The 11301-nt window shown below is 33.2% G+C and overlaps 2 protein-coding genes across 4 annotated transcripts; one reads left to right on the top strand and one right to left on the bottom strand.

The window, feature by feature from the left end:
• The first annotated feature begins 1069 nt into the window (after positions 1-1069).
• On the top strand, positions 1070-4201 carry LOC108992964 (organelle RRM domain-containing protein 6, chloroplastic-like). The gene is made up of 4 exons (XM_018967691.2): positions 1070-1187; positions 1288-1356; positions 1470-1576; positions 3757-4201. Exons 1-4 carry the CDS (start codon positions 1091-1093, stop codon positions 3823-3825), a joined length of 342 nt encoding a protein of 113 aa, XP_018823236.1. The 5' UTR covers positions 1070-1090; the 3' UTR covers positions 3826-4201.
• Positions 4202-7256: 3055 nt separating this feature from the next.
• On the bottom strand, positions 7257-10254 carry LOC108999661 (glycine-rich RNA-binding protein 2, mitochondrial-like). 3 transcript variants are annotated; one of them, XR_004798369.1, is made up of 6 exons: positions 10060-10214; positions 9047-9115; positions 8846-8952; positions 8676-8738; positions 8438-8522; positions 7257-7992 (listed from the first exon to the last, which is right to left on the bottom strand). XR_004798369.1 is itself a non-coding variant. In XM_035685601.1 (6 exons), the coding sequence occupies exons 2-5, from the start codon at positions 9409-9411 to the stop codon at positions 8691-8693; spliced, it is 264 nt and encodes an 87-aa protein (XP_035541494.1). In that variant the 5' UTR covers positions 9412-9438; positions 10060-10170; the 3' UTR covers positions 7257-8522; positions 8676-8690. The 3 variants fall into 3 exon arrangements, 2 of the variants coding, with proteins under 2 accessions (XP_035541494.1, XP_035541493.1); XM_035685601.1 differs by adding an exon at positions 9372-9438 and having other exon boundaries at positions 7257-8522; positions 10060-10170; XM_035685600.1 differs by having other exon boundaries at positions 7257-8522; positions 10060-10254.
• Positions 10255-11301: the final 1047 nt, after the last annotated feature.

Below are 11301 nucleotides of genomic sequence, written 5' to 3'. Positions count from 1 at the left end.
TTCATTTTGTCTCATATTGTATTTTATTTTCTTCCTCGAGGCTGCATGTTGTCTTCCTCTTCCTGGAAACTGAGATATTGTGGAAGTTCAAATTTTCTGGCACAAGAAGTAGGCTTTTTCACAGATTGGTTATGGGAATCCACATTTTGTTCCTTTTGATATGATAAAAATAAATCTGATAAAAAAAATTATAAAATTAATAATATTTTATTATTATATAAAGTTTAGATAGATAATCTGACGTGAGATTAGATTTTGAGTGAAATAAGCAAAATAAAAAATGTGTGATATAGGTAAAGTTTGACTGATGGGATATCCCATCCGATGCTAATGCTCTAAACTCAGCTCAAGCATTTAATGTGGCTACTAAGCTTTTTTTTTTTTGGAAAATAACGAATATAATTTTTGGGTTATGTTATTCATCATCTCACATCACATACTATGCATATTTTAAATTTTTTTTATTTTTTTCTATTACTTTTTTAGGAAAATAACATGTATATTCAGTTAAACTAATTGAATTGTTCTACTTATCATCCATATACTACATATTTATTATAAGAAAAAAAAATTAAAAAATGTGTGATGTGTGTTGTGTGAGATGTAAAGCGGAATTACTCATATTTTTTCACAATCTTCTATATAATTATGTTTTAAACCACGGATATTTTAATAAAAAAATTTATAAATATAACATTATTTTTTTAAAAATAGTCTAATTTTACCGATCCAAAAAAATCTAATTTTAAAATATAATTATGTAAAAAATTATGAAAATATTATATTCAGAAATGAGTTGAAATGGGATGAAATAGATTGTGAATAGTAGAATAAAAATTAAATTATTTATTATATTTAATATGAGAATTTAAAAAAATTATTTTAAAATTTGAAAAATTTAAATTATTTATTATAAAAATTTAAAAAAATTATAATAATGAAATAAAATAAATTAAAATAGATTTTAAATCCAAACATTTCTTTAATATCACAGCCATATAATTTTTATTCAATATATATATATATATATATATAAATATAAATATAAAGGCGCCCCTAATTCTTGAGATTGATTTGCACTAAAACTGAGATGCGAAGTACTTGTCTTCATCATAAACACTTGCAGAAAGAATACCCATTTAACACTGAGATGGCTAAGAGATTGAAGTCGCAGCTCTTCGTTAGCAGTACTGTATCTCTCTCTCTCTCTCTCTCTCTCTCTCTCTCTCTCTCCTGAATGGGTTTTATTCAGAGCCATGGTTTTTTATTCTTCCTTTTTCTGCTTAGGATTATCCTTTTTCACCACAAATGAAAAACTGAAGACATTGTTTTCGCCATTTGGGGAAGTTACAGAAGGTATGCTTTCTTTATCATCGACTTTTGGTCTGATTTTGTTTCTTCTTAATTGCTTTTGGGTGGAAATTTATCGACAGGTTTTTCTTATGGGAATGTTTAATTTGTTTCTTTAGCGAGGCTAGTTAAGGACCCAAGAACCCAAAGACCCAAAGGGTTTGGTTTTGTAACATTCGATTCAGAGGTTGAGGCTCAGAATGCTTTGAAGGCCATGAATGGCAAGGTATTATCTCTCTCTCTCTCTCTAAACTCCTTGAATTAGCTTAAATTGATGAATTCACTATAAATTTACTCGAACTGTCATGCATATACCTTATCCCTAACATGTCCGACTTTTTTGGGACAAGTTCTCTGTTTAAATTAACAGGTATCAGTAAATTGACTTTTTAAAACACTTGGGTGACTGCCTATAAAAAACAAAAAAGATTAATCGTAGGTCTTTTTTGGGGCAATTTCTCAGGTAAGTAGTGTTCTTATGGTTCGTTTTAAGGGAAGATGAAGCTTTAAAAGATCAATTGTCAGATTCTTAAGAAGTTGAAACATATGGTTAAGGTGCCATCATGAAATCGAGTTTTACATTCATAGAAGTATATATGTAATGACTGGACTAATTGATTGTGCACTTTGTTCTAGTGTAATACCTAAGAATTTCAGTTATATGGAGGGGTTTTTCTCTCACTGCTGTTCATTATGAGTTAGATACTGGAGGTTATTCATCTTTGTGAGGAGTGTTAAAGGTTCATATCCGGTTGTATCTGTAATTTTCTCCTACCGCAGAGTGCAGTAACTGGGATATGTTTCGAGGAAAGTATATACCATTCCAGTTTCAGTACATTTTAATAAGAGGGTAAAAGATGCCCTCCAATTTATCTTGTTAGGAATGAGATTTCTCTATATGAAGTATTTTCCCACGTTTCATATGTAAGTTTTATGCCATCATCCAAAAAGTTAAGAGTTGAATTTATACCATCGGAAGGGGAAAGAAAAAATCAAGCTCTCACATTGGAAGCCCAATAAATCAGATACTGCATAGGTGCCAGTAGCTAAATGGAAAATCACAAGGAAGGTTGCCCGAGAAACTTGAGTGAGAAAGGTTAATTTTCTGCAACCTACTGTTTTAAGGTAGCGGTTTTCCATTCTTCTGCTAATACTGGATATTGGGCAACAGCCTCAGTGGAAAAGTGGGAAACGAACCCTTGATTTACCGGGCTACTTATGTTTCTGTCTTTGTTATAATCTACAAAATCTCTGATGAAACCTCTAGGGCATGGTAACCGTGAGCCAGCTTTGCAGTTAATTAGCAGAAGGCAGAGGTCATTTTCCTTGGCGAAAGTGATGCTGCAAGTGCAATATCATGCATCCAGGGGAGAAACTGGGATGGACTATCCTGGGTTGAGGGGGCAGTGCCAAGGGCATAGGTTTTTTTTTTCCTTTTAAGGAAGAGAACTTATGCCCCAATTTTATCAATAACCCTCACTTTCCGCAGAGGAATACTATTTACAAGTGCCAGGGGCATAGCTATAGGGGCTAATCTTGCAGTATTTGATAGATCAACATCATGAATTACCCTGAGAATTTGTAAATCGTGTGAGTTGCAGAAAGGAGATTAGTGTTCTGGCATTTCCTAAATAAAATAAATCGGCAAGAGAGAAGAGTTCATGGGGGCTGGCTCCTAGGCTAAAGAAGAAACCATAAACTCTTGCATTATGTAATTGTAAAGTGCTCCATAAATAGATATTTGTAATCATAACATGTTTAATACAGGAACATGATGCCGATAGCAGAGAATTCTCCTTAAATTCTCCACAAGGACGCATGTAGGGGTGTAAATGTAATGTCCTTTTTTCCTGTCAGATCTATGCCGCCGCCAACCCCCCCTTTCCCCAAAAAAAAATAGTCTTGCCCTTGATTGTCTCATATTTAATCATGTAGTAGAAGGGGAAAAAAAAAGACCGTTTAATCTTCTGTACAATACACATGTTAGCTCTCATGCTTTTAACTCTTGGGCGGTATCATTTTCTTCCTCACCAAATCATCAATTGATTTGTTATGAGAATTTTTTTTTTTTCCCATGCACTTCTCTTTGAATATGCTTGATAGAAAGAGCCTTCCTGATTTGTTAACGAGAATAATATTGAACTGAAACAGCTTTTCCCCTGTGATGTTTTCCTATCTAGCCAAAAGGAAAAAAGTGTGAAATTTGGAGTATAGTTTTCACTTTTCCTTTGTATTTAGCATTCTATATGGCAATGAGTTGGAGGTTCAACCCTCTTTCCCACATATGCTGTCGAACAATCCAATGATGGCATTAGCATTGTTGTGTTTTGTGGTTGATTATATAGCTAATATTTTCAAATCAGCAGCCTTCTTATTTATTGACTTTTGTTGTTCATAACTGCACAGATAGTTGATGGGCGGCTGATTTTCGTTGAAGTTGCAAAGGCAAGGAGAGATGAAGATGCTGCCTCTTGATAATAAGGCTCACTTTGGTGTTCCATGTAGGGATCGAAAGGAAGATTCGGTGTCAAATGGTTAAAAAAAGAATGTGCCTCAATAGAATAGTTCGGATTCCCCAAAAACACAAATCAGATGGTATATAGGCATGGTGCATTTGTAGTCATAGGTGGTAAACTGAGTTGGGGCGAGGTACGTTTTTTACTCTTGCATGATCCTGTGTTGTTTAAAGGGAGATCGGATTCTGGGAAGATTATATGGGCATTAGGTGGTAAACACTAGAAAAAGCTGGGCAAAAATGTAATTGATTGGAGGTAGGAAAGAAGTTCCTCTGTGCCATGTTATTGTTCCTCCATTATAAGATTGGCTCTACTTGATGCCTCTTTTTTCTTTATCTTTTTCTCTTTTTTTCTAATTTTTTAACAAAAAGTCTATAGACAACCGGCCTGGGGCACCCCGTGGCATTGCATCCGACGTGGCAAAAAATTTGAACGACGTCGCTCATTACAGCTCAAAGATAGAGCAGCCTTGTACGTGAGCATGGTTATCCTCAGCAGCGACTTTCCTCTCATCCCCGGACTTGAACTCGGCCAAGTAGCGATGGTAATCCCCCTTCATCTTCAAATAGGAGACCTTAGACTCACTGGCAGAGGCCGAGGGCACAAGATTGGAGTTGAGGAGCCCGAGAATGCTGTCGCAAACCTGGGAGATGAAGGTTTTCGGTGTGCAAGCTCGCACTACTACCAAACCATCTAGAGCCAAGAACCATCTAGAGCCATAAATGAAGAAACCGGATCCACCTCCAATCTTCTGAGGGTTTAGTTGAAAGTGTATCCCAACAAGTATTTTTATTCAGAATTTTCATATTCTCAGCAACCCAAGCATCCTCACAACGATGGAACCAGGTTAAGTTTTATGATTTTCTGCAAAGCCCTAAAGATCTTCCAGACCCGAAAACGACGATGAGGGCAATCTCTTCTTTCTTCCAAATCCAAAATGGCAGAGTTTTTCTTCTAGAGCCAGGCGCAATCTCTTCTTCTTCTTAAATCTAAATTTTCACTTGGAAGCAAGTTAAGTTTTATGATTTCACATATAGTTGTAGAGGTTAGAGTTCTACAGAGTTCATTGTATTTGGAGTGTTAAAATCTTCTTGTTGGTTTGGTTGCATCAAGGAAGAACCAGTGTAAATGCATAAGAGTTGCTGAGATGGTGCTAAGAATGCATGCAAAGTGTTTGATAAATTATTGAACAAAAAATCACTACCAGCCTGGGCTACTTTCTTTCTTTTTTTTTTCATGTTGTCTTTTGTCCGTTTTCTTTTCTTTTCTTTTTTTTTAATATTAGATGACATGTCAGCCCATGCCACAAGGGTTAACCCCAACGGTTGTCTATAGAAGAGCTTATTTTTTAAAGCTTTACTTCGTACTTGATTAAAGAGAAAGCCAACGATAAAAAGAGAAACAATAAGAGTGGCTAAAACACAAATCTCTGTTAATTTAATGGGAGAATAAAGCAATTAAGAACTTGATCAAGATCCACCAACTCCAGTCAATTTGCCTCCACCTCACCATCCCTTCTTAAATAAGCAACAAGTTTTCCTTCATTGCTCTCATCAACTTGACCACAGAAACAAATGATAAAATCCTCGACCCAAAATTTTCTTTCTAGAGCCATGCAAAAAATGGTCTCTTTAAACTTTAGATGAAGTTTAACATCCTACTCAATGGAGTTGATTCTAGGAGCACGAGAACCCTTGCATTCTCAGTGGTCTCTTCCTTTTGAACTTGTCCAAGCCCCCCAGCACAATACTAGAAATTCGCTGTCAATTTTTTGCCACATACAAGTCAGCATTAAATTAAGTACTATAAACCATAACAAATCCTCTTCCTATTTTTTTTTTTTTTTTAATTTCAGAGAATCTCTCCAAGGCAAGACCCTTCAGACCCACTCCTGTAGAGTAAACTTTGATCCCATGTGCCGCACCTTCAAAAGTTTCTCAATACAGAACTAGTTAAATCGCTGACTTTTCATCAAGAAATATAGTCCCAAACGATTGTTTCCTCTTCCAAAATTTTGACGACGAGTCTATACACATTATTTGACTGTTTAGAGATATATCTACAAGATAACAACAAAAGTTCCGATTCCAAACACAATAATAAAGATAGAAAGGGAGAGAATTTATCTAAAAAGAAATGAAAGAAGGAATCAAGCATGTGGGTAAAGGATTGCATTTCGAAGGAAAAACACGTTCTTTACTTCTTCAACTTGCAGCCTAGATAACATACGAATACCACTTCGAAGAATAAGAAATATTTTTCTTTCATTCTAGATTTTTTCATCTTCAATCACACAATTCATGTCGTACATTTGAAGTAGTCTCATATGTCAGATATTTAACAACAGATAGTCATTTAAAATGCGTAATTAGAAATGATAAAATTTAAGATAAAGAGTATTATCTCCGCCCAAAGAATAAATAACACAAAGAAAAACACAGCATCCTTGCTATTAAAGCAAAATATTATCATTAACGAATGCAAGAGGAAAAAATAACATCAACATAACAGAAATGAGTGATTTCATTCGGTAATTGTAAGAGAAATGAGTTTTCTATTTGAATGTCAGTATGCAAAGCACACCCTCCATTTTAATGACATGAGAATACTTTATTTGTAAAAAATTTTAATTTTAAATTTTTCTAATAAATCAAATCTTGTCATGTAAATAAAACGAATGTTATACTTTACATACCGACTTCCAAATAGAATTTTCCCTTTGGAAAACCTGTGCAATAGAACAGGGTTGATGTTAGGAAGGACACCACCATGAGCAATGGTAACACAAGCAAGCATTATTGAACCGTTATGGATCGAGAAAAATATAAAATTAAATTTAACTGTCATCTTAGATTTTATTAATACCGGTCATACTACTTGATTTAATGGATTGTATTAAAACTTCATATTTACTTTACAATAATTTTAACTTATTATAAATCACATTAGTTTGTAAGATTATTTTCGTAAAATTTCTTTATAAATAAAAAATTTCTCTCATCTCCCTCCCTTCCCTACAACTTCATGAATTATCAAATAAATTATCATACTTAAATTGATAACTCACTGTAAAATAACTCAATCAGTCATCGACTCATCAACATATAACTTACACCTAACTACTTAGGCTTTTTTTTATTTATTATTTAGATATTTGTATTTATAAAAAATAAAATAAAATCTTTTGTATTTGCCTTACTTAGCTTGTAAACAGAAATAGTTTCAAGAACTCAATCTAGAAATGGAGGGAAGATCCCAAATAATTCATCCGAATTTCAAGAATGGATTTCAAAAGAAAATAAACATAAACAACTGGATCTAAACATATAAGCACATCCATAAGCCTCCAACTATATTAAAACAATAAAATTCATATGCTTAACAAATAAATGATCATAACAAAAATCTCGCTTAATTTCAGAAGGAATACATCAGTTAACTACATATAGACCCACTTGCTCCTAACACCACTCTAATTGCCTGCACCTCCACTCTCCCTGCTCAAATAAGCAAAAAGTGACTCTACAATAAATATGGTAGAAATGGAAAATGCTTAACCTCGGAAAAGCATGCAGTACTTCTATAATCTTAAAGCCCCAAAGAAACCTTGAGCTTCGCTCAAACCCTCACCTAAAAAAGAATTTGGATTTGTACTTTAGAGGGGAAAAAACTACTATAATAAATCATTCTGCAACTTCCAAATCATTCCTGCTTGATGTCCGAACCCTTTCTAACTTTCTGATAAAAAGTTGTTTTGCCCTTTCCTTTCTTTCTACTAATTTTTTTTTAATTCATCCCTTGAGTTGGATACTCTTTCAAAAATTGTTTCCGATGCAATCTTTAGGAATTATTAGAAAAGGGACGGGAAACAGGGGGAACAGGGAACTTGACCCAACTATACAATCCTCAAGAAATGAAAGAAAATCATCATCCTTTTTTTCTGAAAGTATACTGCCTTTTGGAAACAGCTTGGTCAAGACTTTGTAACATGCTGAGGACTCAACAGCATGCAACATTGAAAAATCTATCAACACAACCTTTAATAGCATCCGGTTTATCATTTCCTGTTGACACAGATCGAGCCTTGGAGATGCAACCATGAGATGGCGGGATGCTAACTGCTTACCTACATATAGATACACGCATAAGGCAAACTAAATGACATTTACGATAATACGCTCCTATCTCCTTTCCAACGACCAGAGCCAACAAAAATGACGACAACAATGATAAGATTCTCTTACATCAAACATTATCACCAAGGTGAACACATAATGCATGGCAGGTGCGGAAATATGTGAAGAACATGATACATCATTAACTCCCAAGATCTCACCCTAATAACGTTAAAAAAAATGGCCATAGAAGTGTGGCCGACTCTTGGAGCTAGGCAAAAAAAAAAATCATACTTCAATTAGAATGAAATACAACATTGAGTAGGTGAATCACATTTTCTGACAGGTGTGACTCCTAGATGAGATGTTGAGAAGTGAAACTTTAAAAACATGAGATGGTGAGAAGTGGCAAAACAAATAATGAGAGCTGATTGATATTTAGAAAGAAACAGTAACCTTTGACTCAATTTTTCCAATTCAAAGGCATAAAAGATGACCTATTCTTCAGGTACCATTGTTTACAACTTCATCAAGTGAATGCCTGTGGCAAGAAATATTGGAGGAACTGATTAAGTAGAGTGCCCAAGCACACACAACTTAGTCCTAACACCAAATTCCTTTATGGATGAAAGTGAACTTTTTTTTTATAGGTAAAAGTGAACTAAATAAACTGAAGAATATAACAAAGTAGTACCTGAAATTTATGCATTCATCCCCGGTGTGCATAGTGCACTCGAATATTTCTGCCATCTAATGACTGAAGAGGATCATAAAACACAGCTTTCACCAATTACATTATTTTCAATTTTGGCTAATTGTAAGACAATAAAATGAATAATATCGTGATTTGGGGGAAGGATTTACCTGACCATCCATTTCATTTAGAGCTGTGGTGGCTGCAGTTTCAGAAGTGAACCGCACAAACCCATATCCTTTTGATCTCCCACTCACGTGATCACATATAACTTTAGCTGCTAAATATGACAGCTAAATTTCCTTCAGGAAGTCTGAGTTCGTTTAGACCTAAAAAGATAATATACAACCTTTAAGATCCAACTATATTACCTTCAATTATCTCACCATGTTGTCCAAAAGCATCCTTTAGAACGGCTTCATTGGTGTCATAGGAAAGCCCTACAAGTCCAAATACACAATATGCTAACAAAACCGGCGGCAATAAGTAATGATAATTCTCAGGAGACTAGAGAACAAAGGCTCCACAAATCCGAAGCAAATTTTAGAGAACCAATATGTTTTGAAGGTGCATTTCCTGGTACGTGCCTACTGATAATAATATATAAAGAATATTGCTCAGTATTATTAAAAGATTAGTGTGCTGAGTAAAAATTTAAGATCAGCTTATGACACCAGCAACAGCTTTAAAACCTACCATTACAGATTCCATCTTCAATGTAGACTGAATGACCCATTTGGGCGTCACTTGCATCAGATTAACACTAAAATCAACATTTAGACCATGGAGTGAGGAATTTTGAAAACTTAATCGGTACATACAGCACGAACAAAGATACCTCTTACTTATCAAAAAAAAAAAATACAGCACGAACAAAGAATTAATGAGGAATGTTGCTTATTTCGAAATATAGAATAAGCATACTTCTGGAAGCAAAAATTGATTCCAATTTGCTAGCCAAAGAGAGAAGGAAGAAAAGAAATCCGCTAGAATTCAATTTGGGAGCTAATAATTAATAACGAACTCCACCTATAACAGTTTTGCAACTAGAAATAAGATTTTGATACTGAATTTTATTTTCTAACAGAATAAGTCGAGTACAAATCAATACTTCAACATGATTGCCGACTAATTGTAAAATAAAAAGAGAAAAAAATTACAAAATACCAAAAAAAGATTTTGAAGATAAAAACTGCCCGTCCTAAATAAGATTACGACTGAGAGGGGCAGAAAGCCTGTGTTTGGTTACCGAGAAAACCGGGCAACAAAAAAAAAAAAAGCTAGATAAAATGGCTGAACTCAAGCACTTGCGTGGGAAGATAAATGGTAGGAAACGCAAATGTAAAGGAAATCGAATGTTGAAATGAAAGTAAGAGAAAAGGACCTCCAACGAAGAGATTGGTGGAAGAGTGGCGAGGGGCACACAACCATCTGGCTAAGGGAAACGTACGGGAAAAACGAACGCCATCTCTAGCGCATTGCATTTCTTCTTGCCGTACGCCGGCTTTGGGCGTATGATAGCGTCTTCTAGCGACTAGGCGAAAGAAGGGCGAACCCTTTAATTATAATAAAATTTAATAATTTATTAAACCACATCGTTTGGTACAAATAGGCTAATAGCAAAACCAGATGAAGCTCATCTTCGTTCCAAATTTTCTCATATTTAATTATATTTATTAATGTATCTCCTTTTAAATAGTTAACGTGTGAGAGCATTTTCATTGGATTAGTTAAAAGTTAAATTTAATGAAAATTTAATTATTAGGTAGATAAATTGCTCACATTGAATTAGCTATATTCCAAATATAATATAGCTACAGTAATATTCAAACTAATTTTTAAATTTGGAACACACTATTCATTCATCAAATTATTTTTATATTATTTCTTTCTCTCTCCTTTTAATATTAATTATTTCTCTCTCCATTTTAAATGACAATTAAAAAAATATAATTAGAATACAATTACAAATTAATATATAATATTATAAATAGTAAAATATGATAAAATAAAATAAATTCATAATTAAAAAAATTAAAAAATTTTTAAAATTATTAATTACTCATTACTATATAATGAATAAGTGGATAATTTAATTTGGAGATTTGATGTGAATAGTCAAAATTAAATTCATCTTATATTATTTTATTGTCATATAATGAAAAAATGACTATTCCAATGTGGAGATTTATATAAATGGAATAGTTAAAAGTTAAATTCATCTTATATTCATCAAAAATGTACTTTAATTTAGCTATTCCAATTAGAGTACTCTGATGCAATTTTGCTCTTTGGCAGATCTGCTATGTTATAATCAAGTTGCACGTGTGTTAGCAAATGATACTTTATCACGGAGTACTAAGAGCATTAATATTGATTTTATAAAATTTATCTTTAAAATTTGATGAAAAATATATATTTTTTATAAATCTAAAACTTCTTTAACCATAACATTACATTAGATTAACCATTGGATTATTCAAAATAATAATATAATATTTTTAATTTATTTTTTTTATATTTTATAATTATACTAACTATATGTTAATTAATAATTTAATTTGATACTTAAATTATTATTTCTCAACTTAAATATATTGTAGTTCAAAATTGGAAAACAATAATT

This window comes from Juglans regia, chromosome 14, assembly GCF_001411555.2.
Source record: "Juglans regia cultivar Chandler chromosome 14, Walnut 2.0, whole genome shotgun sequence".
NCBI classification, from domain to species: domain Eukaryota; kingdom Viridiplantae; phylum Streptophyta; class Magnoliopsida; order Fagales; family Juglandaceae; genus Juglans; species Juglans regia.
The sequence above is the reverse complement of the archived record's forward strand: the minus strand, read 5'-3'. Positions and strand labels throughout refer to the sequence as shown.

What these genes read in the sequence shown, in the direction of transcription:
- LOC108992964 (XM_018967691.2), top strand. Translation starts at nt 1,091, where the DNA reads ATGCGAAGTACTTGTCTTCATCATAAACACTTGCAGAAAGAATACCCA. An exon ending in GTCGCAGCTCTTCGTTAGCA is followed by an intron (nt 1,188 to 1,287) that starts GTACTGTATCTC and finishes TTTTCTGCTTAG; the next exon opens with GATTATCCTTTTTCACCACA. An exon ending in ATTTGGGGAAGTTACAGAAG is followed by an intron (nt 1,357 to 1,469) that starts GTATGCTTTCTT and finishes TTGTTTCTTTAG; the next exon opens with CGAGGCTAGTTAAGGACCCA.
- LOC108999661 (XM_035685600.1), bottom strand. Translation starts at nt 10,159, where the DNA reads ATGCAATGCGCTAGAGATGGCGTTCGTTTTTCCCGTACGTTTCCCTTA. An exon ending in CACCAATCTCTTCGTTGGAG is followed by an intron (nt 9,116 to 10,059) that starts GTCCTTTTCTCT and finishes TTGGACTTGTAG; the next exon opens with GGCTTTCCTATGACACCAAT. An exon ending in TAAATGAAATGGATGGTCAG is followed by an intron (nt 8,739 to 8,845) that starts GTAAATCCTTCC and finishes GATCCTCTTCAG; the next exon opens with TCATTAGATGGCAGAAATAT.